This window comes from Argentina anserina, chromosome 3, assembly GCF_933775445.1.
Source record: "Argentina anserina chromosome 3, drPotAnse1.1, whole genome shotgun sequence".
NCBI classification, from domain to species: Eukaryota; Viridiplantae; Streptophyta; class Magnoliopsida; order Rosales; family Rosaceae; genus Argentina; species Argentina anserina.
In genome coordinates this window covers 33,108,917-33,136,580 of record NC_065874.1, presented here as the reverse complement: position 1 = coordinate 33,136,580, position 27,664 = coordinate 33,108,917, and the positions used below count along the sequence as shown (strand labels likewise).

At 36.4% G+C, this 27,664-nt stretch overlaps 4 protein-coding genes and 1 pseudogene across 5 annotated transcripts in view; 2 read left to right on the top strand and 3 right to left on the bottom strand.

Moving 5' to 3' along the window:
* LOC126788917 (heterogeneous nuclear ribonucleoprotein 1) overlaps window positions 1-27,664 on the bottom strand; it is a 156,219-nt gene that overhangs the window by 79,272 nt on the left and 49,283 nt on the right. The gene's annotated exons all lie outside the window — the stretch shown is intronic.
* The window catches only part of LOC126788918 (farnesyl pyrophosphate synthase), an 87,391-nt gene that overhangs the window by 56,113 nt on the left and 3,614 nt on the right, over window positions 1-27,664 (top strand). The gene's annotated exons all lie outside the window — the stretch shown is intronic.
* LOC126788904 (mediator of RNA polymerase II transcription subunit 15a) lies at window positions 888-8,254 on the bottom strand. 2 transcript variants are annotated; one of them, XM_050514922.1, is made up of 12 exons: window positions 8,065-8,254; window positions 7,579-7,715; window positions 7,365-7,476; window positions 7,141-7,264; window positions 5,443-6,783; window positions 5,211-5,290; window positions 4,479-4,553; window positions 2,946-4,274; window positions 2,503-2,850; window positions 1,937-2,131; window positions 1,748-1,836; window positions 888-1,589 (listed from the first exon to the last, which is right to left on the bottom strand). In XM_050514922.1, the coding sequence occupies exons 2-12, from the start codon at window positions 7,686-7,688 to the stop codon at window positions 1,382-1,384; spliced, it is 4,011 nt and encodes a 1,336-aa protein (XP_050370879.1). In that variant the 5' UTR covers window positions 7,689-7,715; window positions 8,065-8,254; the 3' UTR covers window positions 888-1,381. The 2 variants fall into 2 exon arrangements, with proteins under 2 accessions (XP_050370879.1, XP_050370878.1); XM_050514921.1 differs by having other exon boundaries at window positions 7,579-7,694.
* LOC126787538 (F-box protein CPR1-like) lies at window positions 15,960-16,990 on the bottom strand (annotated as a pseudogene).
* Window positions 23,762-25,344, top strand: LOC126788927 (E3 ubiquitin-protein ligase At1g63170-like; the record flags this gene model as incomplete). Its single annotated transcript, XM_050514951.1, has 3 exons — window positions 23,762-24,258; window positions 24,366-24,741; window positions 24,882-25,344. Coding segments are annotated over 3 exons (1,020 nt in total), but the record flags the coding sequence as incomplete, so codon positions are not given.

The window sequence follows — 27,664 nt, the reverse complement described above, 5'->3', positions numbered from 1 at the left end:
ATGAAATTTGTAATTTTAAGAGGAAAATTAACTCTTGTATCACAAAACATAACACAAGTTTTAGTATATATATTTGTTTAGCAATAATAACAAAATTAATTTTAAAATTATTATTTTTCTTATTACTTACCGTAAAACCTCTATTTATTAATAGTCTCGGATTGATAAAATTTATTAATTTAGCGATATATTAATATATCAATATTAATAATTTATTAATTTATTTATAGCTTATTAATTTATCAAGATATAATAAATATTTTGTTTCATTTTGTTGAAGAAAAAGGTTTTAACTTACATTGTTTAATTTATTACGTATACCTTATTAAATATAATATTTTTTATGTACAACATTGTTCAAAATATTATATTGTTTGATGATGATTATGTTAATTAATTTTTTTAATGAAATCCTCATAAATTTAAAATTTATTATATAAATTATTACACTAATAATTTATATATTTGATGGGGTCTAGCTAAATAAATTTTCGAACTTCTATTATCTTATAAATTTAGTGAATTATTAATTTAACACGTTGGCTCCGAATTGAGACCGGAAAATAGTTTTATTTTAGCGAGGTTATTATTTAATCGGGTATTATTTAACGAGGTTTTACTATATTTGGTAAAAAAACTCTAAATACATGTCACATCATCAATTTAACAGAGAAACTAACGGAGGTTCAGGTACCATTTCGGATAACAAAAATTCGTAGGTACCAAAAAATAATTTTCACGATACTTCAGTTATCATTTTGAGTTTTTTCTCAAAAGGAAAATACACTAGAATTTGAAACTACTTGCAGCCAGGACGTTCAGGAGTCAGGACAATACACTTCAGGCAAAGCTGTTGTTAGTTGTTACACACCAGCACCACGAACCTGTAACAAAGCGAATTTTTCAATTAGAGAATTAAAGAACTGATTTTCATACAAATTAGGAAATGTGACAATTTTCCTTTCAGACAGTACGTGCTAGCGTTACATTTCCCAACTGAACAGTAAACTGACTGCTTTCGCTACGAAACTAGACTATAAATACTTCCCAAGCTAATAATTAGCAAGTCGATAAGCTATAGAAATATAGAATAACCTTTGAAAAAAAATAGCTTCATTACAAACGGAGCAGAACTCCGCATCTTCATTCTTTGACATTATTTACAGTATCAACAATAGCACCCAGATATAACCTGGGACAAACACAACAGAGAACCCACATTGGAGAGTTTGTATGAAGATATCCCGAGGAAGTTTGTCACCATATCTGCCTACCAGGTAATCCAGAACTACTTCAATCGTCGTGCCACAACAGCAGGTAAAGATCATGCAAACGCGTAATAACACATCATAGGAGTGGCTTTTTCAGCTCTTCATGGTTATCAAGCAGCACTCAAACAGTTTTCCCATGTGCCGTACTTTGAGCTGAAGCTTCCTCCACCACTTCTCTGCGCATGCTCAGAAATAACTGCACGTGCACAGATATCCCAAGTCCTTGCTATCTCCCCAAGGGACATGGGCTGCGAAATGCTTCGTAAAGAGATGCTAAACCTTGATTTTGCCTTCACAGAAAGATCTTCGTACTCCTTGCTGTCAAAGTAAACCATTGTAGTCAACAACAAAATAAAAAGTTACCTAGAAAAAGACGCTGACCCATATGGCCGTTAGTTTGAAACTAACATCTATTTAGTTCATATAACACAAGTGCTAGCAACATGAGAAAACTTTCAGAAACTTAATTTTCCCACCTGACTTCAACTGGAAACTTGTCTAACAGTATCGGAGAGCAGTTGGGATAATTTGTTGGAACAAGCAGTCTTAATGGCTGAATCGGAGACTGCACACATTGAAGTAAATCCATACATCAATTTATTTGACTATCAGAGCAATATTTTAATACAGGTAACAGATGGGTGCAGTAATGTCTTAGGACCAACCATTTGTGCTGAAGCATATTGTGATTTCAAGTTGGGACTCAGCGCCACAGCATCAAAAGAGCACTTGACAATGGTTCCTTCACCCCTTTCAGCAGCTGCTGCACTCGGATCAACATCTTCATCACTGATATCAACAACTGTGTCTATAAGACGCCGATTTATTTCTCTTATTTCTTCCATAAGAGCATGATTAGCCTGCAAAAATTAGATATGCCATATAATCATTTATGGAAGAAGTGGTGATTCTTTTGACCATAACTAGAAGAATACACCAAAATGTAACAATGTAAAGCATGCAACAATGTAACAACATTTTTACATAGAATTTCAACTTTTAATTCCATCTTCCTCGGGATAAAACAAAAGCAAACAATTCCCTATAGTTATGTGTATAATTTCTGATTGCGTCAGCACTTCAGGCCATAAAAGTGTATGATTAGGTGCAGGAGTAAGTGTATGCTTAGCTTTAGTCCTCATTGGTGCTATTGTTATTTACATATGAAGTACAGCTATTATGCATGCATCGATCACATCATTTGTAGTTACAAGAAAAAAAAGATAAATACCTCAATCCTAGGTCTTTTGATACGAGATGTTGCAGTAGACTCCAGGTCAGATGTCTCTGAACCGGTCATCTGCTTGAAACTATCATTCAGGCTGCCACCTGATGACACCACATTTAAGGGCATGGCACTTGTGTATCGCCTCATTTTCCTTGTCCCATTTGTTGTTCCATCATGAGTGATGAAGTTTCTTGCTTGCAGACGGCATTTTGTCATAGCAACCAGATCCTCACCGACTGCAGCTCTAGATCCATTACCTGGTGCTGAACCTGCTATTCTATCAATCATACTCACTACTGAACCTATGTCACTGACAGATGCACTCAATGCCTTTGGTGATATTGATTTGACCTGAAAATTATGATTACCTCGAGTCAAATGATACTGATGAGTGAAAAGGGATGTAAAAACCACCGAGTATAATAAAATACAAGGATGAGACTAACCGCTTTAATCAAGCGCTCAAGAGGCTGCTCTGTAACACTCAACTTGCCAGATATAGTTGACAAAGCAGTAGCATGAGTGCCATCTGGACCGCTAAATTCAGCGAGCAAAGGAGAGGCTGAAATCCCAGGGGTGCCAATGGCAAGGGACTGAACCTGAGCTCCAGTGCCAGTTGTGTGTTGATGTCCAACATTTCCAGCATTTGAGAGGGAGGAAGGTTTCTCTGAATCCCCTGGCATAGGCGATGGAGCTATGGGAGTTGAGGGAGATGGGTTGACAAATGGTGAACTAGCATTTTGCAAAGGGGTCCCAGCTTTAGGGACTATCAAATGGGGGTCAACTTGGGGAGATGAATGCTGTGAAAGTTGAGGAGAATGAGCCTGGAGTGAATTATTTGATGTAACAGGATATTGGGATCCTTTCATTTGCAGATGAGGATAACCACGCTGGGCTACAGACATATGTTGCTGAAAAGCCCCTGGCTTAACACCCATCCCCGGTCTAATTTTCACATCATTAACATCACTGATTTGATGAGGCTGCGGAATCTGGTGTGCCTGCAACTGTCCAGGCATCTGCTGCTTTGCTTGCTGCTGTAACTGTTGCTGCTGCTGTTGAATTATCTGTTGCTTCTGCATCAACTGCTGCTGCATCTGTCGTTGTTGATATTGTTGCTTGATTTGATTCTGATGCAATTGCTGTTCCTGCTGTTTCAGATGTTGGCTATGAAGAATACCAGAATTTGACTGAAGGGGATTAATGTTGTTCTGAAGCATGTTGATCCCATTTTGGGATGATAAGGCATTCATATTAGCTTGTTGGGGAGCACTGACAGCAGTTTGTTGGATAGAGCCCACAGGGACCTGCTGCAGCGAGTTTAGAGCAGTTTGTCCTGGATCCATATTGGAACTTGGCTGCAAAGGATTCATCATGTTCTGCTGTGCTGTTGAAACCCCAGATAATGAAGACATAGAATTTTGCTGCAAGCCAGTCATATTGTTCTGCTGCATTGTTGCCACAGGACCTTGCAAGTTCATGGGTTGCAATTGTGGGTTCATCTGATTTTCATGAGATTGCACTTGAGTGATTTGGGGTTGTGACTGCTGCATGGGCTGCATATGCGGCGGGGGGAGCTGCACTGGCTTCCTGGGTCTATTTGTATTAATAAAATTTATTATCTGCTTCTCGTATAAACCCAGCTTCTCCTTCAGACCAAGTGATATGTTACTTTTTGTCAATTGTAAGACTGCTCTGAGGCGCTCAAGCATGGTCTTGAACATTTTCAGCTTATCAAGCTGATCTGACTTTGGCTGTTGCGGAAGAGAATCTTGCTAGCGAACAGAAAGAAGAGTGGTAAGCCAAAGACCTTGTAGCAACTGATATTAGCATGTTAATAATAATGCCATTTAGAAAGACTTCATGGCTTCAGTAATGCAGTTGTTCAAAAAGGAAAACAGTTACATGGAAAAATTATATCATATAGTACACCAGCTGGTTGAAGAGTAAAAAATACAAAGGGAAATGGAAAAACATACCTGATGAAGTTTAGCAGCAATTTTTTGGTACATTTCACTTAGCTCGGGGAAGTACATCTCCTTCATGACTTTTATCTGTAAAAAACATCAAGCAGATGATTAAAAAGATACTTGCAACGTCAACACGGTTGCATATTCTATGAGATCACAAGATCTCTTTAATTATTACTGGTTAAAAATGTTTGAAAGTATTTGTGTTTTTGAATCTTTGAAGTTTCTTTAGATAACAATTTTGATAACTACAAAGAAAATCCGAAAAACAATTTTTCATCTAATCTTGGGATCTTTACTTATGGGAATAATAGGATGTTTTCTCTACTGCTTTTCAATCTCTCCATAGCTTATTACCAGTCAATTGTTATCCTCAGAGACATAATAGAGCCATAACACAAGCTCTTTTAAGACGGCCAAGCGTTCCTACAAAACCATTTCTAGTGAGATGGGATATATGTGAACGTCAAAATTCTTCTGGTACACCAGGAAAATTTTCTACTCATGTATAAATTAGCTGATGTATTCTTAGGTTAGCACCGATATGTCATCACCCAAATGGCTTTATCTAAAGCAATGCCTTCCCTATTTCAATTACCATAAACAAGTGGACATGATTTTTCTCTGAATAATATTACCCTACTGTATCACCCACTACATACTGTTTTCTACTAAGTTCATACTTCAGTATTTTATTTCAGGTTGTGACAGCAGCTAAACCCTATAACTCAGGGATCTCACCTTTTGATAGACCTCCTCTTGCCAATCTGCACCATTTGTATGTCCAGTCTGGGCTGTGGAATGACTGGAATCCATAGACGCTACAAAATATACACATATAGACATCAATATTTGCATAACCTTAGCATTAGAAAAGGCATTACTTGCAGAACACTGGGTGTAAGGAATAAAAAAGAAGGTAAACTAAGAAGTAAAACAGAAGTAGGAACATGCATAATTGCTGACAACATACTTGATGATGTCTCAGGTCTTTGAGACTGATATAACTGCTTTTGCTGTTCCATTACATTTAGTGGTTGAAGCATGGCTCCTGATACATGACCCGATGCTTGCATTCTTTGCGTCATATCTCGTTGCAGTGCATTCGGTTGCTGTTGCATACCCATAGGTTGTTGCATCTGTGAGGGCTGAGATTGAATCTGAGACAATAATTGTTGTTGTGAAGCCTGGGGTTGGGACTGGTGTCCTTGAGTGGGTAACGATGAACTCTGATGTTGCTGAACCTTGGCTTGCAGCATGTGTGCAGGATGCTGATTAGTTTGCATGCTTGAGTTGCCAATTTGACTACCAAGGTGCTGCTGTTGCTGTAATCCAGTAACATTATTCTGTGGGCCCAACTGTTGCTGATGCATATTTGAAAGGTTGTTTTGCTGAGACATTAATTGGTGTTGCTGTTGTTGTTGTTGCTGCTGCTGCTGCTGTTGCAAGTTTAACATATTATTCTGCTGGCTCAGTAACCTTTGCTGTTGCTGCTGCTGCTGCATGTCCCCGACATTGTTTTGTTGCCCGATAAGCTGATTTTGCGGCAAGTTTGTCGAATTTGGCTGTTGCACCATAAGCTGTGGCTGTGTAGGCAATATTGGCTGCTGTGGGATTGGTGTTTGCTGCTGATGGACAACAGAAGACTGTTGAGGCTGCTGTTGCTGACGGAGAACAGATTGAGGATGCTGCTGAAGCATGGATTGTGACGAGTGTTGCATGGCAGGTTGTTGATTATGCTGCAGACTAGAGAGAGAAGACTGCACTGCAGGAGGTTGCATAACAGATTGCTGGGAAGATTGCAATTGAGGTGGTTGTAATAAGTTTTGCTGCTGCTGCTGCTGTTGCTGTTGCTGTTGCATATGATTTTGCACAAGTTGCATGTTTCCCGGCTTAAAGTTTGGCTTCATAAGCTGTTGTTGTAACTGTTGTTGGTACATATACTGCTGTGAGTTTTGGGGTTGCTGTTGTTGCTGTTGGGGAACTACCTGTTGTCTTCCTGGCATTGGCCTTTGGGGATTAGCAAACATATTTGAGGCTACCCCCTGGCCCATGGAGTTCCCTAATGAATTATGTGATGTACCCGACATACTTTGCAAGTTTGCACTTTGTCCAACCATAGGGTTCTGGGTGAGACCAGATGCAGGGGGTAGTGCAGATGACAACCCAGCAGAATTTTGAACTCCAGCAGGAGTTATGTTATTCTGAATGTTCTGTGATAAGAGCTGTTGGCGTGTTTGAGACTGATTGGCTGGAACTGGCATAGAGAGTGACTGTCCTTGATTGGGGGCTTGGGCTTGCATACCGAAAGATCCTACTCCAGCGAAGTACATCAAAAAGAAAATGAGAGCTAGAATTGAAACAACAAAGAGCAAAAGAGATCGAGTAAAGTTGTAATAGTTTAAAACTAGGCTTGGTATAAACAAAGAAAAGCCGAGGGCAATACAACATTTTCCGACAACAATGGGGTGCACCACGAAGAAATGACTTATACTCAACACATTTTGCATGATACAAACCTTCTTAAGTTTGGGAAGGCCTCATGAATCATGATTCCCTCCCTTGCAAGGTTTATAAAATATATATATATATATATATATATATATATGAACCAAAAGAATTCCAGTCTAGAATGAGCTAAATAGAAGCATGTTTTCCGATGTGTTTTTACCTGGATCAGGGGGTCTGTTACTATTACCACCAGAGTTGCTTGGTAAAGAATTGTTTCCTATGGTGTTCTGAGACTTGTTCTCCATCGTCAGCATCTTCAGAGATATTTTTCGTAAATAATCCGACTACAAAAAGACACAAAAACTGGATTATCTTTCGTATATAATCCGATTATGGTACACGCACAACACACACATGTTTCTATGGCCATGATGACAAAGATACCTGGCTTGTAGCAGCAGTATAAATCTTTTCCTCAAACCTAACAGCGATTTTCTTGAGTTCATGCAATCCCTCTTGACCGGAGAAGGGAAGATGCCTCTTCAACGTATCCATACTTCACATGCAACAAAATCAAAAAGCCATCATCAACATTACAACAAAAGCTAATCCAAGACGAACACACCAATGCACATGAAAAATTTCAGCATATACTAACATCTTATTAACAATTCTCTGCCGTGAATCTGCCTGCAACTGGCTCCTCCAATCTCCTGCATCCATTGCAGGCTCCCCACCTGGAGGAGGCCTCCAGTTATTCGTGTCCATCGAAACCTAAAACAGCCCCAACAAAAACTAACAATTCAATACAAACCTGATCAAAAACACCAACTCACAAGGCACAAATTATCTGACAAAAGTTGCCAAATTTGAAACAGTTATACAAAATTTAATGCCAAACAATCGAATCCATCAAGCTAGATCAACTCAAACACGCAATTCCCAAATTCAAACATGTAAAAATCGAAACTTTGCAATTCAAACACAACCAAAACCCTAACAAAATCATCAACAATCGGATAAACAAAACTCATGGTGTCATGGTGATGAAAGTGTTACACAAAATCCCTAATCCAATCACCATAAAAAGCCGAAACCCATCAAAATTGAGACCAAAATTTCCATAAAAAAAGTCACCTTTTACCTTTAAAGATTGAAACTTTGAGATTCCCAAAACTGGGAAGAGATTGAAATCGTCGGAGAGATTAAGCTGGAATCAGGAGCAAAGGGTTTTGGATGATGCGTAGGAATGAAGTCAATTTTGCAAGTAATGAGAAATAATGAGTGAACTAATCGGAGAATATACCCAAATCTATGGGTTGGAAGCCATGGAAATCAAAGACGAAGACGACGACCAAGAATATTTTGCATCTTATATATAGGTGTGATTTCTTCTATGGTTATTCGGGTCGGGTTGATTTGGCTTTTGAATGGCTAATACCTTTATCTATGGTTAATCCAAAAGAGATGGGGACTTTAATCCAAGGTTAATCCATTTGAGATAAGAGGCAACTGTGGAAACTTTGATCAAGGAAATATGGAGAAGGTTTGTAAGAAAAATTCATGATTGGTGACATGATATGAACATGATTGTGAGTTTGTATTTTCAGTAGAGATAAAACGGTTTAAAAGTTCGTTAGGGCAAGATTAAGAAACTTATGATTTGTTACATTCGGCACACACCGAGTTTTTATTAGTTTTCTAACCCTAGCTCGTGTGCTACAAGATTTTCAATAGAGATAAAACGGTTTAAGATTAAAGTTTGTTTATTGGGCAAGCTTAAGAAACTTATAGTTTCATTAGTGAGAATTCATTACATTTCTTTTTATAAGAACCTAGCTACTATAATTTTTTGTAACTGTTTTATTACTTTTCTAGTCCTACATCTTGGCTCTTGTGCTACAAGATTTTCAAGAGAGATCAAACGGTTTAAAAGTTCGTTATAGGGTAAGATTAAGAAACTTATGCTTTGTTACATTCGGCAAGCCGTGAGAATTTATTACATTTATCTTTATAAAAATGTACTATAATTTTTTATAACTGTTTTATTACTTTTCTAGTCCTACCTCGTGTGCTACAAGATTTTCAATAGAGATAAATGGTTTAAAAGTTCGTTTATAGGATAAGATTAAGAAATTTATGGTTTGTTACATTCGGCAAGCCATGAGAGTTTATTACATTTCTTTTACAAAAATCTACTATAATTTTTTGTAACTGTTTTATTACTTTTCTAGTTCTACCTCGAGTGCTACAAGTTCTCTCATGGTGATTAATTGAGCATTATTGAAGCCTCATGGTCCTAGTATATCGAATTTGAAGATATAATTAAGTTCACGAATCACGATGATCTATAAGGTTAGATACAACAAACGGCAGAACATACTTGTTTATGTTACTTTGATCACTAATAGAAATAAACAGTGAGATATCGTTGTACTTGTTGATGTAATGACTTGTGATACTTGAGACTAACTTCTTTAAATAGAACATGCAATATATTTTCTTACGAGCTGGCTTAGCTTGAGAAATAAACTTATGAAGTGAAAATTACAACATCAGTACATTGAACAACAGAAATTTCTGCTAGCCGGATTGTTAGACATTTTCATGTTCCTAACCAAATCTGGCTGAGAATGGTTTCGGAAGTCGTGCGAGCAAATTAACTAAAAGAAGACTTTAAAGTTAGCATGATAATCCTATATTCATAATGCCATATATGCCGGTGTAGAAGGGGTTAATGGCTTACGTTATTCAGAAAGGAAAACAATTACATGGAGAAATGTATCATATTTATTTTTATCAGCTACCACCAGCAGCTGTTCAAAGAGTAACTTAAAAATGCCAAAGAAAATAGGAAAACATATATACCAGCTGAAGTTTATTAGCACTGGCAGCACAACTTTGGAGAATTTCATTTTGTTCGCTGCGATACATCTTCTGGATGACTTTTGATCTGCAAATAAAAGAAGGGAAGCTAATCACCCACTACGTACCATATGTATGTTTATATATTATTACTTCAGTACGTATAGTACCTCAGCTTGTTAGTACGTAGTAATTGCCACCATCCTGTGGCGAAACTCAATGGAGACAGGGGGCAGCCCCCGCGGCAATTGCAAATAAATATTATAATTATTGTATAATTATAATATAATTATTATGATTATGGTATAATTATGATATATTTGTATATAAATTATTTAATTTTAAAATTTGGTATTTTTTTCGCCACTGCCACCATCCGATATTAAGCCTGATAATATTGTACAACTGAACACCAGAAATTGCTGCTCAATATTCTACTCTAACGTCCCAGATGGGGTTCCTCTTCAACGCATGAATTTAATGAATGAAAGCACATAGCTACGCAGACTGAACAAACCAATATATAAATTGACCTTAGAAAAAAAAACAACACAACTGTCGACTCAGCTAAATATGTTTTCAGCTTCTCGCTGAGAAATATCAGAACAAGCTTAGAGCTTCAGAAAAAACATAAAACAGCAGCTAGTAGGTAGAGAAGAACAAAGCCTGATTGTTAAACAACGACAAGCGTGGCCCACTGGCCCATGGACCAACTATACTGATATTGTCTCATCTTAACCACCTCATAGGTGTTGGGTTTTAATCATAAAAAGCATCGGTACAATTGGTTGTTATCCACCAACTTTTAATCTCTATTTTATTTGTCACTTCTTAGATGTGAGATCTTTCATCTCCAACACGCCCCCTCACGTGCAATCTAATTTTTAGGTCTGCACGTGACAGATTAACATCTCACACACTGGGATGAAATAAATCAAGGTCCAGTAAGCAAAGGTGTCCTCCAAGAAGAACCAGACTGAACTCTCCCCCCAAATAGGTTTTCCGGCCATGACTGACATCTCTTTGGATTGAAAGAGGTAATGACACTAGACGGAACCCCTCTGCTACCAAATCAAAGGCATAGATGGTTGCATCTGAAAACAAGGGCCGAATTATGAACCAATGAAATGCTCCATTTGAAATAATATCCTGTCCGTCAACATAGCCGGGTAAGCGGGGGCATGAAGAATGAGGAGCATGGATAACTTTCCTGGAGTTGGCTGTGAGTGAGAAGACATGGACTTTGAGAGGACGTCGACGAAAGCCAACAGCTGCCTGGGAAGGTACTACAAATGCAACCATGTAGTCATCAGTGGCAGAAACATGACCAATACCATAACCGACAAACCTTAGACACTTCGTTGCATCATAACCAGGGGCATTTTTACCAAAACTAGGACTAGGTAATTTGCGGAGAAATCTTGTTGATGGGTTCCAGATGGACAATTCTTCATAACAACTGTAACGATATATATCAGCCTAGCTAGAAGTACCAAACCATTGCATGAGGCCATTGCACTTTGGGAGCTCTCCTCGGATGGGAAGCTGATAGTTTTGACTGAAGCAACATTGAAATCATCATCCAAGGACTGAAACCGAGAGGGCAAAGTAGGAGCGTCATAATCAGGATATTTTGAGGTTTCAAGTGTTGCGTAGGGGGAGATGAGGACTTTTTGCTGGAGGCTTCTTTGCTGTGATGCTAGTTCGGAGGTGGGATTTTGCAAACTTAGGGTCTAGCTACGCCACGTTTTCGACACACAGGTGAACCGGATCAAAAATTTGACCGGCAGCCTGAGAAGAATCCCCACTACAACATATTCAGGAAGATCAAAGCCTTGCTTCTTCCACATTGACAACTTTTTCCCCTATCAAATCCAACAAAATGCCTACCCTACTGCAACCAACAAGTCAACAACAGATATAATGCCCGAATTGTCCACAATTTGATTCAACAGCGGCAGGAAATGCAGACTAGCTATAATGCCCGACTATCATTGAAACAAGCATAGTTTGAACAAAGAAAACTTGGGAGCTCGGAAGAAACATGTATAATTCCATATGTTAGCTTAAGGTGGACATTGATTATTAACTAGAGTTATGAACTTTTGAAGCTCTCAAACCCTAAATTTTGTCTAATCAAAGATGAAACAAACAACTAAATAATAGTAAAATCTGGCCAAAATCGACAAACAAAACATACCCAGAGAGTAAAATCTTTGGAAACGAGGCAGAGAGCTACGGCATGGGTGCAGTGGGCAGCTGGATTTCTATAATCTAGGGTTTTAAGAGGTGCTGATGTGAGAAGAGTGAGACGTAGAGGGTTGGGGTCTAGGGTTTACTGGTTACTGGTTTAGCAAGGGGGTTTCATGCTTGGGCTTCGGGCGTTTTTTTTTTCTAGCTTAAAGCAATGTGGGCCGATGGGTGATATCTGAAATAGCAAGATTATCCAATCCAAGTAGGATTAGAAAATTGTCACCGACTCCGGAGCTGGTTGGCGAAAGAATTCTGAGAATGTGATAACACAAAAATATCTAAACTTGCTTTGATTATGCGGTTCGTTGATTCCTTCCAATCCAAATATCGTAGGAGTCAAAAAGAAACTGCAGGCTGCAGCAGCCAAAGTAATTAAAGACTCACTGTTTAATTTCAAGCTTTTTTTGGGCTATGAACAAGTACAAGTGTTCTAATTTGTTATTTTTTCATGTATATTTCATTGTAATTATTCACCAAAAATGAGAGACGAATTTGCAGTCAATGCAGTGGTAAAATGGGAAAAAAAATGAAAAGAGATTATGATTCTATCCTATTCCGATCCGATTTGAGGGACTACCTATTCAATCACAGAAGCTCAATCATACAAAAATACTGAGTTCATGTTCAATAGGTAGCTTAAAGCGTTAAAGATGGAAGTCACTAACCGAAAAGAAATCAAGACCAGAATAATCATCCATTAACTTATATTATTCCATAAGAAATGCGAATACATTACAGATGACCATACAATAAAGAAATAAAGCATTAGTAAACCCTAGTCCATGAATCACAAGTTCTCAGAAGGGCTACAACTATTATTTCCCCTCATATAAATTTTATTTTGTCATCTGTATTCGCCCTCAATCTGACCCTTTACATCAAAGGAATCCTACACATGTCAGAGAATACATATGGATTAGTTAAGCTAGTTGCACATCATTTAAATGATAAAGATACTTGATTAGCTAGGCAAAAAATGTGACAGAGACAAAGAGAGAGTGATCAATTACTTGCTACAGTCGATGCTTGGGTCAAGAGCAAATGGAAGGGAGACCTTGCAAAACTGAGGAATTTGCTTAAGTTTCGAAGGATCAACTTGCATGCCAGCAGCAGCCTTCTTTAAGCATTCGCAGAGAGTCCTGCGAATCGCTGTGGTGGAGGCCTGAGTGTACACTGTTTGAACGCCACCGCAGCATGCAAAGCTAGGAGTTGACGGGCCGGAGCTCGTCAAAAACGGCTGGCATGGCATCAGATCGAGTAAGGCAGCTTGGCATGTGATATCCCCATTTGCAGGGGAGACATTGAGGACGATGGCAATGATCATCAAGGCAAAAGCCAAGAGGGAAGCCATTTTGTTCTCCATACTTGCAACAAATGAGTTGAACTGGTAAGGGATAAGTAGAATATGACTGACGATTTGGCTCTGGATGCAAAAGCTGAAGTGTGGTTTAGGAGCATAGAGTTGTGTTTCTTTTATAGGGGGTATTGGCTGCACTTATGGGAAGTCATTCAATTTTACATTTTCACAGTTTGATTCATGTATAAATGACAAATCATGAAATTACCAAGAATTCTTTGACAGATATATTTTCAAATCTGTGGTTCATATTACAAATATAAAATTAATTGCTCCAAATAAATTCTACCCAATAAGATGTGGCTGTCAGTTTCAAATTACAAAATTGCTCCTACTAAAGTGTTTGTTGGATTGTGTTAAATTAAAATTTTGAGTAAATCTGGATACAATTATTACAAAGAAGTTATGCTCAATCATTTTTAGATGTAAATCTAATGTTCAAAAACAAAACAGGTAAACCTAATTAAAATAATTATTATTATTCTCATGATTTACACCCGAGTGTGCTTGAGTATGAATTTTTATGTAAATGACCAGGTAAGCATGCTTACTAATAAGTTAGTAATCACTTAGTTAGTAGCTAATCAAAGACATTATGCTTAATCACCCATTGTTTGTAACTTTAAGGGTTGAAAACAAATCAACTGAACTTGAAAATAATTCATCTCATGATTGGATGTACATAAAACCAAAGGTGGTCGAGTCTGATTTATGTGGTCAATAACTGACCAGGTAAACATACTCGGATATCAATACATTATTGGTCAGGTTATATATGACATACAATTAGAGACTCCAGTATTGTTTTCACCTATAGGCACCGGCAATGATGTTTGGAAAGTTATGGTCAAACTTTGATTATTCATCAATTAGGAGAATTATGATGGATTATGATGCTCATCCCAAGTATAAGTGGCATCCTAGCTAGTGAATTAACTTGTTTAATCCATTATAAACTTCTTCTTTTTTATACAACCATGACACGTTTACTAATCCGTAATGAAATTAGTAAGTTATAGGAGAGAGAAAGAATAGGAGAGAGGAGGAGTGTCATTCTCTTGCTTGTGTTTACTTGTAATCTGGAATAGCAAATACTAGGATTGATTCCCTTTTATGTGTTTATTAATATGTACGAATTGAAATCCGGATTGAGAATCATGTGTATTTATAGGGATATTTATGGATTATCCATAAATGATGAGGATTATTTTAGAATATAAATTTAATATGAGGATTAATTAATACTTAAGTTGTGTTTACTTAACAACAATAAGAATGAAAATGATTTACACACTACACTCTAGTTAATGTATGTCTACTAATCTCAAAATGGAATTAAAGACATGTAGGCCCATATTGAAACCCTCTTTTTCCATTTAGGGGTTGGTATTATTTTTTATTCACACATGAATCATATTTTAGTTTTAAAAGTGACCTTGTAATTTTTTTTAAAAAAATCCAAAATTATCCATTGTAAATGATGCTCTTATTTACCTATTTCAAATTCATTTAAATTAGACCTCATTTTTTGGAATCAATCTCATTCTTATTTCTCATTCCAAAGAACAAGTGAAAATTGATTCATTCTCTTTCCATTCTTTCTCATTCTCATTCTTTCTCTTTCTCATTCCTCCCCAAACTCATTCAAGTTTAGTCATCCTACCAGAATGAAAATGAGAGAGTCATTCTTGAAATTATTGTGAGACCCACATGGAATCATTCCCTAATAAGTTAGTAAACATGCATTTTAGGAAGGGAATGAGAATCACTTCCTATGGACTCATTCCTTTTCCGATTAGTAAACATGCCCCCAAAGTAAAGCTATTATCGCCTTATCCGGCTAATCTAAATGGAACATTGAACACAAATAGAGGCAAGGAGTGAAACCAAGCCGTAAGTCCGGGAAGATAATGAGCGTGGTCTTTAAGCTTCTCAACCACAACGTTTGAAATCGCCTCATCCAACAGAAAATGGAACGTTGAACACAAGCAAAGGCAAGGAGTGAAATCGAGCTGCAAGTTCGAGAATTTAATGAGCGTGATTTGTAGCTTGTTAACAGTTTGCCTCTCGACAGTTTGTCAACCACATCAGGAATGCGCCAAAAGTTTTTGTGCAACGGCTATTCATGCAATCCGGCCACGAGGACTTTCAAATCACCTTCTACCAAAATTCGGGAGAAGTGATGGAGAGAAGCAGTGTGAATAGTAAGCTAATCATAACTAGCAAAGAATATACTTTGGGTTGCTTGTGTTTGGGGGAATATATAGGCGATTAGCAATAGGAGCTTCAAAATTCTCCAGTTGCTCACAGTTCTGTTGCATCAACATCTACAGGAGCACATAATGCAAAACCTAAAACAATTCATACAGCCGGACTCTAGAGTAAGATAAGTGCTCCATATTTCATAGGCTATTTCATATTTTTGGCAACATTATTACAAATAAACACACCGAGAACAAGGTGAGCTATAAAATAGGAGGAGACCTATAGTATTCGTTCAACTATATATATAAAACTGCATTGTATACACAACACTCCCTCAGGAACTTCATCAAACTAAACCTCATTCTCCATGATTCATCACCATCATTCGGGTATCATAAGTAGAGTTTCATCATATGCAGTGGCATGATATATATATTTGCACCCACGCACCTCCTCCTCAAGCCTACATCCACCACTGCAGACTAGCTTCCCTTCCTTAGTGCATTCAATCTTGAAAAACTCCATCTCTTCACTTAATCTCATTAAAATTGTGCCACTTTCTGTCACAAAAATAGGATTACAACAATAGTGCAAGCCTGCAGGGACTCTTGGTAAATCACCTAAACTAAACTGAAATACTCTGACCCAAGATTCAGCCAAACCATACTATGTCATTACCCAGTATTCAATATGCCCAAAATCATCCTCAGTGGATATACAAAGGCAACCTCCTAAATGAACCTGAGTTCTTATCGTTTTCCAATTCAAGTCATATTCATTTGATCCCAAATGATCAGGCAACGGTACTTTTCCGAACTCTTCCCTCGCCATATTAAAACAATAGACAACTCTTTCAGAAACCTCTGGTGTGAAGTAGTAACTCCAATGAATTGCTCCATTTGAAAGAGTCCCCACAGTGCTAGTCCAGCTGTTTAGTGACAGCCAAGAAGGAACTTCAACAACTTTCCAAATCTTCTCTCTTAGTAAGTAGACACGAACAGATATACCATAAGGCGGTATTAGGATAATCTTGTAGTCATCAGCGGTCGAAACATAACCAAAACTCATAGTCTTGGTCCCCGTTTGGTAGATGAGGTACTTTGTGGGAAAATCTCGTCGTTGGGTTCTAGATATACAAGTTTTCACAATGACTTGTGCCGGATTCAGCTAGAAGAACCAAACCATTGCAGGAGCCAACTATTCGTGGATAACGGTTCTCCTCGGTTGGATAGGTTAGAGTTATCACTGAGGAATCATCATTGAAAGATTGAAATCGAGTAGGTGCATCACCATAAGGTAGTCTTGCTAAATTACTGTCAAAATAATAGGCAGAGACAAGGACTCTACGACGGAGGGTCCCGTTCTGTAACTGAGTAAATGTCAGATTCATCTGAAATCAAAGAAGAAAACTTACCCGATGGAAGGTTTAGTATGGGAGGTCCAGCAAAACGACGACGTATTTGAAGAGATGAAGCGACTGGAGCTGAAGAGAGGAAAGTGGAGTGAGAACTGAACTGAAGGCCGGGAGATTTATGAGCTCATATTTGGGTTTTGGGCTTATAGCCCAGTGTTTGCGTCTACGTACAACTACCAGACTTGATGCATGGTTAATGTTCATCTAGGGGTGGGTACGGGATGAGCCTAATCCACGTCCCGTCCCACTCATTAAGTTTGGGACAGGATCGGGACGAGATTTGTGTTTTAAAATTTTCATCTCATTTGGGATCAATCCCATTAGGTCGGGACGAGATCGGGATGAGACCAGGACTATCCCACCTTTTCAGACTTTAAATAATAAATATTTAATTTATTATTAATAAAATTTTAGTATCAATTGTTGTAATAAAAGAAACATATAAATTGTTCCAAATATCCTTCATCATCGACTTCGATACCAAAAGTTTAATTATTATAAAATTAAATTATATCATTCAAATTATAACGTTATAAATATTGTACATAAAAATTCTACTGTTATCATATAAGATAAACATATATAATTATATATTATATATAAGATTATATAGGTTTCAATTGCTAAGTTCATAGAAATTTGCAATATACAAATCGTTTTATTTATATTATATAACTCGAACCATATATTAATGAGAAAATTGACCGGGACTTATTTATCTTTAGGAAACGAACCAAGTTCCAAGATTCATTCTTTGAAGTTAGCCATTTCCTTATCAAATGCATCTAAGATGTTCTCAACAATTATAAATGTATGATGATGATGAAATATTTGATGGTTAAAATTCAAATGAAATTTAAAGAGTGATATAAATTATTCGTCCCACGTTCTATCTAACTATTATGAAACGGGACGGGAATGACGTTTTTAGACTTATGTCTCATTTCATCCCTATGAATTTCGGGACAGGATTGAGACGTATCAAGATTTTGGCTTTTTATGCCCACCCCTAGTTCATCATATTGATAAAAGAGGTATTTCAAGCGCTAAAATGTCGAAAATGTCGCGACACTTTCAAGAAATTTGGGGTCGTATCACTCTAATGAATTGGAAGAATAGGAGATGAGTAGAAGTTGTTCATCAGGATGCAAGTGTGCAGGACCGGCCCTAAGGGATTCGAGGCCTAGTGTGGAAAAAAAAAACTGGCCCTTAATAAATATTTATGAAGCCAAATTTCTTGATTCATGTAATCAAGTATTCTTCATAATGAAGGAAGAAGATTAAGAATTTAAGAGATGAAATTGAAGAATAAAAATAGTGAGATTTTCTTGAAATAATATAATTGTGAAGACTGAAAAAGATGATTTTACTATTTAAAATATTAAATTGAATTATTGATAAATAAGTTAAAAAATTAAATTTTTGCCATTGGCCCAAGCCCACTGGCCGCACTCCCCAAGGGTCGGCCATGCAAGTGTATGCCCCAACTTCGAGATCCACAAGTAAGCTACTGCTTTACAATAACACGAAAGATCTCTGAATTGGTTTCATATGTGCACTCTTGTTTGGATATTCGAATTTACGGAGATCTCTAGACTCCAGAAATATGTAGTTATAACCTAGCTGGAAAAATACATATAATTAGCATAGTTGGAGCAACATTGGGGAAGAAAAATATAGTAAGATATGGAGAATCATTCTAGAGTCTAGACATCATGTCTAGACATTATCTAGAATTACATACCAAGAGTAAAAATTAATCATCCAAAAAAGACACAGAGAGCATGGGCGGAACTAGCCCAAGCCTTGGTAGGGCTCAAGCCCAACCGAGTTTCTTGAAAAATATTTGTTAACATGTGTATGTGATACATAATTGAATGTTCCGTCAACTTGATTTAGTGTGTTCACTAATGTCTAACCCATATGAGTTCGATTCTCACATTCTCACTTCTTTTATCTTTTATTTTAGTTATTTATTTCTTAATGCTTTCTAGTTTCTACCTTCAATTATCCAAATTTGGACAATGGTTTTCTCTTTTGTGGCTTTTAAAATCCATTTATGATTTAGCCTTGGTTTAGCTCTAATTCTATAAGTCATAGTAAATTATTCATGATAGTTTTCTTTTGCGTTTGTCTTAGTAGCCTTATTCAATATCATAATATAAAATAATTTTCTCGTTTAATATAACTAGCTCGAAAAAATATTTTTCTAGTTAGCTACATATTAGATAGAGTTTAGGATGATTCTTAATTTTCGCGGATGTATAAAGTTTATATATAATATATATTTTATTTAATATCGACATTGCGATGAATTTTTTAAATAAAATTTTCAAACACACCCATACATTAAATTCTAGATCCGCCACTGACATTGAGAAATTAGAGATACAAAGAAATCAGACATGATTCTTTTGATTTTCACAGCTCAAGCCCACACCTCGCATTTAGCTAGACAGAAAGTATAATTTCCTCATATTCAATATTGAATATGGGGTAAAGAGTAAAAAATATGGAATATGGAGTTGTAAGCAAGACTTATTGTCTGGACACCATTCATATAACTCAACTTACTCAAGTAATCATGCAGCTAGACTACACATGCATCCATATATAACTCAAGTATTCATACTGACAGTAATAATTATGCATCCTCTAGAAAACTACATTATGAGAACCAAAAAAAAAAAAAGATACAGATTGGTCCACAATAAAACATCCATTAAAGCTGGAGAAACCAATTTCAGTAGTGAACAGATAGAAGCTAACCAACTTATGTGTCCACTACGCTGTTTTCGCAGAGAGCAATCCTTCTTCATTTCTGGTTCTTAGTTCTTAGTCCTCATACCTTGTGCTACACCGAAAATAGAGTTTCATCATATAACATCGCAGCATATGGAGACAGACTCTCGTACGTACCCTTAATCTTATACCGGCCACTACAGACGGGCCTCTCTTCTCTATGACATTCAATCCTGACCAACTCCTTCTCGTTGAGGTTGATCACAACTGAATCTGGCAAACCGAGTCAGAGATGATAATCGAACACCACCTTTTCAAGACACATGTGCACCGGATCAAAAATTTGACGTGCAACCGGCAGAGAATATCGAGCACAACATCTTCAGGGGATCGGAAACCACCACCTCCACCTCCTTCGACACTGAGAAATCTGAAAAAATCATCAGATATATAGCGAGATACTTGCTAGCTATCAAAGACTATGAGAAGATAATAATTTCCTTCTAGGGTTTGAGCTTGTATCACAAATATATCTTTCCACAATTGCACTGACCCCGGCAAGATCCGACTCATCTAAGTGTCCATTTTGGGCCTAGAGATTGCTCTCCAGGTTTCTGTTCAGCCCAAAGGAAAAAATAAATAAGATGATATTGTGACATTTGGTGATTGGGATGCCCGACATGTACTAATCTACAAATTAACACGCTGCGCAAATTACAGGTTAATATTGATGACCTTGAAGTTAGTGGTCGATTACGAAAGGGATAGCAAGCTAGCTTGTATGTCTCTATAAATTCTTTGTGTTCCTTAAGGATTTATATTCCTTTTTTCACATTAAGATCGAATGTGATCCTATTCCTTTAACACGCGCGTTGCAATAGCATATATTATTTCGATCGAGTCATGAGTCATCCATATATCATAATACGGATGAGCTTAGCATAACTTAAATTTATACTATTTTGACATTTTTTAGGGTAACCAATTAGTTATCAACGTAAAATACACATATGTAATTATGTATGATATGCATGTGGATATGTTTGGATACTACTATATAAAATCCTAGTCCTCTTATTATATTACATGCATTCTATTACGAGTTAGATGAATTGTTTCATTCTTAATTTGCTTCTTAGTTACAAACTTAACATAACTTACAAACTCCTTCAAGGCTTTAACTAAGCCAATTTGCCATCTGTAATCACCGATCGTCATACACAGATGTGTCGATCAACAATTTGATGGAGCTAGGCTCTCTAGCTTGTATAGAATTCTGGACTAATTAATCCGATTCCCAAATATATATTTGCCTGGTAATATAAAGTTGAAGGCAAATTGCATATTTGTTTTCCCTAAGAAGCCAAACGTGGTGATGTAACCCCGATTCTTGAGAATTTGTTAACAATCAAAAGAATTGATAGAATAGAATATTGTGACATAAGAAAAACCCAATAAATCGAGGGAAGTCATTCTCATTTTGAGTCATAAATTACATGGAAATGGAGTTTGCTTTCATTTTAATACGACAGAGTTCCTACATGTAAAACTTGTTCGATTACACCACGTCCTTTCTCAAGATGTAATCTAGGCCATGACCCGAGATCGTCATTAGGCAAGAAGCAAGTTAAATGGCTCCGAATATTCATTATCAAGCAGCAGCAGCATATCCATAATGAGAGCAATCAAGACTCTCAATTTCTAGGGCTAATTGGCTAAACACGTGAGACTCCCCTAGAGAATTCAGCTTCAAAAATTGAATGTGATTTGATTCAACACTAAGCGTTTCTCTTCTTTAATCTCTAGACTCTATCTAACGTACTAATCAAATGGATTAACTTATTTAATGGACAAGAAGTTGACAAAAATCATGTTGAACTGTGAGAATCCCACGAGATATATTGGTTCTAATGCGCGCTATTGGTTTAAGGCTTTAAGCTTGTAGTAATCTTAGAATGGTCGACATACCAGTCCAATTGCTACGTGGCTTGCTCCTGAAGAATTTATAGAGTAGGAAATCAATTTTGAAGAAAAATTCTTAGATGGGGACTTCCCCACCACGTGATCATGGGGCAACCCAATAAAAATCCAGCATTTTATTTGTCCATTCCTATTTTACCCCCACTTAAACAACCACTATACCCAAAACACCTCCTTGTTATGTTTTTATTGGACAGTCCCACGGTGCGTGGCCCACAGCAGAACTAATTGGAGAATACCTATGACGGAATTTACTACAAAGTCTTAAGGTCCATGGAACACCTGATTTTGATTCTGATTCATTTATACCTCTTCATTAATTTTTCATCTTGTAGTCTAGACAGAAGATTATTTATAGAAAATTCGATGCATTCTCTGGATGTCACAAAATCCTTAAAAAGATATCTGAGAATAAAGTGATAAGACATTATAATCCAATTGATGTATTTTTTTTTCACATGAACTCACAACAAGCTTAAAATTACTTATACAAGACAACACACTTGTAATTGAGAACATCTTTGCTTTTTCCAGTGTTCCTAAAAAGATTAATGGTTTTATAGTTTATTAGACTTCGATAGTTATATGCAAAAACAAACTTCGAATCATCAAGTTGTTGGATTTTCCCCCTTTTCATGTATAACTTTGTACAATACCTTATTGATACGTGTTCTAGGTTTGATTTTTCAGACTAAGTTTCAAAAGATTAAAATGAGTGCGTAGAAACACACGTACTTCTTTGAAATTATACACACGTACGTAATTTTGTTTTTAATATTAAAGTTCAATTCTCATGAAAATATAAAATAAAAAGAAAACAAATAGGGACAGTGCATGAAACATAATCAATGGTATAAGATATGGAACTTGTAGAGGGGCCATGGTGCTTCTAAATAATGCAGCTGCAGATCTGATTAGGTGGCCAACAAATTAACTGCTTAAACACAACAAATATGTCACACCCCACGAACTGTACCCGCCAGAATTTAAACTAACAAAGATGCCTTAAAACAAGAATTAACCGTAATCGTCAACCCATCACTTTATCTGTTATCCAATCAACTTGCAAAACCAGATTTATCATCTTTATAAATCAAATTATCTTTTGCTTTTATCCTAATTTTGTTTTAAGAGAAAAGGATAAAGATGGGAGAGAGAAACAGAGAGATTTGCAGTTGAAGAAGCCCAGTAGCTGATCTCTCAGCTTTGCTTTCTCAATAAACAAAAGCAAGAGCCAAGTTAAGCCAACAACAGTTAGTTTCTCCTCCAAACTTTGTCATTTCACTTGGAATCAAAGCAAAAGCCTCTTTCTTCTAGTTGCTGAGTCTTGGTCACCATCTCAGACCCAACTCTTCACCTTCCTGACATATTCTTCACACCTATTTTTCCCCCAATCCCCTTTTATACACTTCAGCTTCTTTTGATCTTGCTCATATTTGAATACCCAACTCACAGTTTGGCCTCTTCTGCATGGCTTTTTGGTCACAGAATTGAGTCCTTGGAAGTTTCTGGTTCTGGGTTTTTGGCATCTTTGCCGTTGGTTTTCTGTTAGAACCAATAAAGATACTCAATTGGAGGAGAACCCATCAAATGGTTTTGTTTGGAGGGTGTTTCAGAGTGTAAAGGTGTGAGCTTTATTGGAGAATTGGGGGTTTTGGGTTTGTTGCAGTTGATTACAAGCTTAAAGATTGAAGCTTGGAGTCATTGGAGATGCAAGTTTCCTAGATTGTGCTTGTGGCTACTCAACCCATATGGTATTTTTCACCTTTATGCCTCATTTAACTCTCATGACTATTACTGAAAACAATGAATATTATATTGCAGGGCTTCTCTGTCAAAACCACCTGCACACCACCTATTTGTGATAATGCCAGCACAGTTTTTGTGATACAACTCTCATATATTTCATGTTAAGCCTAAAAAACTGAATGTTAATACCATTTAACTCTTCTGCAGAGTTATATGTATAGTTGGCAGTAGAAACACTCGCTGTGCGTATATATATATATATATATATATATATATATATATATATATATATATATACCAGTTTCTATGTGCAACTCTGGCAGTGCTGTTTCGTTTTCATCGAGTTCTGCAGGAGAGAATCATATGGCTGTGAATGGGAGGAACAGGTCTTCTAGACCTCTTCCTTCTACATTCTTGATGAGAATGGCTATGAAAATATCTAGAGCAAGGTGGTTCACCTTCTTGAGAAGAGTTTTTCATTACCAAAATGGGTCAAGGTCTGATCTTGGAACGAATCCTTTTAATTCCAGCAGTTGGATGATGCTGGAGTTCATAGCTTTGGTTGTTCAGATAAGCATCACGACGATTACTCTGGCTGTTTCGGAGAGGGAGAAGCCAGTTTGGCCTATGAGGATTTGGATTGTTGGGTATGATATAGGCTGTGTTCTCAATTTGCTGCTACTTTTTGGTCGTTATAGACTACTGTATATCACTCAAGCAGATGGTTTCAACAGCACGGATTTGGAACAACAAAGAGGCGTTGAAGAATCGAGGTACTCTTCACACACCTCAGTTACTTAATGCTGGTCATATGGTTGTAAACTCTAGTTTATCGTTGTAAACAATAGAATGACTAAATAATACTTTGCGTATCTTGCAGGACAACACATTTGATGAACAAGTGCAGAACCTCACTTGAGCTGTTCTTTGCAATTTGGTTTGTAATGGGTAATGTTTGGGTGTTTGATTCTCGGTTCAACTCATTCCTTGGAGCACCGAAACTTCAAGTGCTCTGCATTGCTCTGCTTGCTTGGAACGCGATCTGCTACTCCTTTCCATTCCTACTGTTTATATTGCTATGTTGCTGTGTTCCTCTAATTAGCAGCATGCTTGGATACAACATGAACATGGGCTCCATTGATAAAGCAGCATCCGATGACCAAATTTCTCAGCTTCCTTGCTGGAAATATAAGGAAGTTAACACCACAGTAGACTACGGAAGCGATGGTAAATCAGACCTTGTAAATGAAGATCCAGTAAGTCAGAACCATAACTTCTAATGTTCGATAGTCCAAATCTCACCTATTTTGATCTGAACTTTCCAATATTAGTGGTTTGATGTTGAGAAAATTCCCATACATAGATCTTTAATTTGTTTCTTTTGCTTGTATTAAAGGACTGCTGCATTTGCCTGGCCAAGTATAGGGACAAAGAAGAAGTGAGGCAGTTGCCATGTTCACATATGTTTCACCTCAAATGTGTCGATCAGTGGCTCCGGATCATATCTTGCTGCCCTCTTTGCAAGCAAGAACTACAGAGATAACAACAATTCGGCTCGATATTCTGCTATTTTTTGTGTGATTTTTGCAGGTTACTTGAGTGAGTTAATTTGCTTGTACAGTGGAGCTCACCAGTAACCAAACTATACCAATTAAGTTTATAATGTTGATTCTTGAATACATACACAGAAGAAAGAAATGATGGATATTGGTAGCCTTATGTATTCTCTTCAATTTGAACCAACTCACAGTTTTTGGATAGTATTAAATTCATGTACAGATGTAAATGTACCAAGCCAGTATACTGATGCATCACTTATTTGTATTATATCTAAAATACAGTATTGTGTTCCAACTTCATAATCACACAATGATAGCAGGTTGGGCCTTGACAATGATCACACAATGAGACTATGGTTATGATTGTCGCCTCTTATTCTTTTGGGGTAATTCATTATACACCCAAAAATCAACACTCATTTTAAAATAAACTCACCTCTACAACTCTTTCAATTAGGTTGAATGAAAAAAGAAAAAGAAATTATTTGATATAAGAAACCAAACCTGCTTTTGATAAAAATTATTTTTCTTGTCACTAATACAAATAACTATCAAATGTTTTTAAATCGCTTAATTATACCTTCCATCCAATCTATATTGCAAATTATGTACCAAATTCCATAAATTAAGCTTACTATATTAACATTTTAATCACAAATTTGTAAGTCTAGTCTTAATTTACATTGTTCTTAATTGACTTTATGTCTTAATTACCTTAATTATGAATTATTTATTTGAATTAATTTCATAATTATTGAGAAAATCATGAAACTTTTTAATAAAACTTATGAAAAAGTTAGGTGAAAATGAATTTCGATTTATAGAAGATATGTATATATAGGTAGTTTTAGCCTATATGCATAAGATATCTAATTCGATACTTTTTATAGTTAACTTGAGGTTTTGAAAATCATCTCGTGTGTAGGAAATTTATTTTTATATTTCTTTTCGTTTGATACCTATGTATTAGACTCCAATTTTTTTATTATAACTCTTCATTAGATTTGTCACTACATTATACCTATGTTTTAGTTCGAAGGTTATATTACTCAAGCCCTACATAATAGGTAAATTAGAAATGCAAATAACTATGAGTAAAAAACTCTCGATCATAATAATATACCTAAAAAAAATTAACAAAGAACAAGATCACTATGTACCTTATAATCAGATATCATTCGTGCATGTAAAAAGACACTAAATATGAGTTTAAAAGTGAATATGCAAAACTATTACTCTCATGTGAGTCATTTATTCTGTTTTTTCAACCCTGTCTTTTCTTTTAAAGTAATTCTCCGATTATCAATCAACCTGTTGAGTCACATGTAAGAAAAACTATCGATGTTTGTCTTCTTCCCCTAATTTCTTTAAAACAAGTAAAAGTTCTTCTCATGATTCATATGAAATGAGACTCTAAACTCTAGGTAAAATCTGATATTTTATCTGTAAACAAATTACCTACACATAGGAAATAAAAATCTATCAGAAGTATATGTATATATACATATACACACACGCGCGCACCTACTTAAGGTATAAAATCAAGAAAGTCATAATGTAATTGATTATAATGCATTCAAATCGAGCTAAATTTTAGTTTAATATTCAAAATTCAAACTTATGTTGAAATTAAGAAAATACCAAATTTTGCTTTAGTCAATCTGAAGGGTAAAAAGGTGAAGACAGAAAAAGATGAATAAAAATAACAATAATTAATGCTTATTATACATATGAATTGGGTCTAAATCAAAAGAAAAATAGAGTACGAGTTTAGTTTTAAAAGAGGGCTTCAAAATTGGATTTATCTCTAATTTTCTTTATTCTTTTTTGTTTTTGCACTCTTGTTAGATAACAGTGAAACTCTTTACAGTACGTGGTGCACATTGCATTACAATCTACAGATGCTATTGCTCAACCATTTATGAAAATGTAATGCACGACGTGCACCGAAGATACGCTAACAGTGCAAGACTACTAATTGTTTGGTCATCCAAAAATCAAATAATGCCGATAGATCTCACTTGTCAAATGAGTTTCGTTATGAGAGTACAGATTTACGGGCGTCAAATGCAACATTTTTCGCCCCGTGTCATATTGAAAGTGACCGATTTATATAAAAGTGAGTAGAGAGCTGCCATAGTTGGACAGAGTCAGAAGATCATAGTTGGACATAGTTGGTACCTTGTGTACATGGTAACTGATGTAGGGGCCATTGCAAACTTCACCAACTCACAACTGTCCAACACACAAATTTCCAAAACTAGATGAATTATTAGTATACATATTGACAATTAGGTTCGATCTACATACCTCAAAAACTCACAAGTATCGATCAACTCATGCTCATGCTTCCCCATAATTCTATTTTGTCCTCAACATATGGCTCTGTAACTTGCCCATAAGTTGGAGGAAATTAAAACCTTAAAATGATGGTGGTGTTTTTTTTTTTTGAGAAGAAACGAAAAATGATAGCGGTGTTTTCAAGCTAAATTTCGGCGTTCAATAAATTTTGGAAGGTGACCCATATTCCCATAATATATTGTTATATATAGAGACATCATTGCCAACTAAACGGAAAAAGGAGAGCCAACCAGACCTGACTAGCATCAATCACAAGTCG

What these genes read in the sequence shown, in the direction of transcription:
- LOC126788904 (XM_050514922.1), bottom strand. Translation starts at nt 7,688, where the DNA reads ATGGACACGAATAACTGGAGGCCTCCTCCAGGTGGGGAGCCTGCAATG. An exon ending in AATATGCTTCAGCACAAATG is followed by an intron (nt 1,837 to 1,936) that starts GTTGGTCCTAAG and finishes CAATGTGTGCAG; the next exon opens with TCTCCGATTCAGCCATTAAG. An exon ending in AAGTTTCCAGTTGAAGTCAG is followed by an intron (nt 1,590 to 1,747) that starts GTGGGAAAATTA and finishes TTACTTTGACAG; the next exon opens with CAAGGAGTACGAAGATCTTT.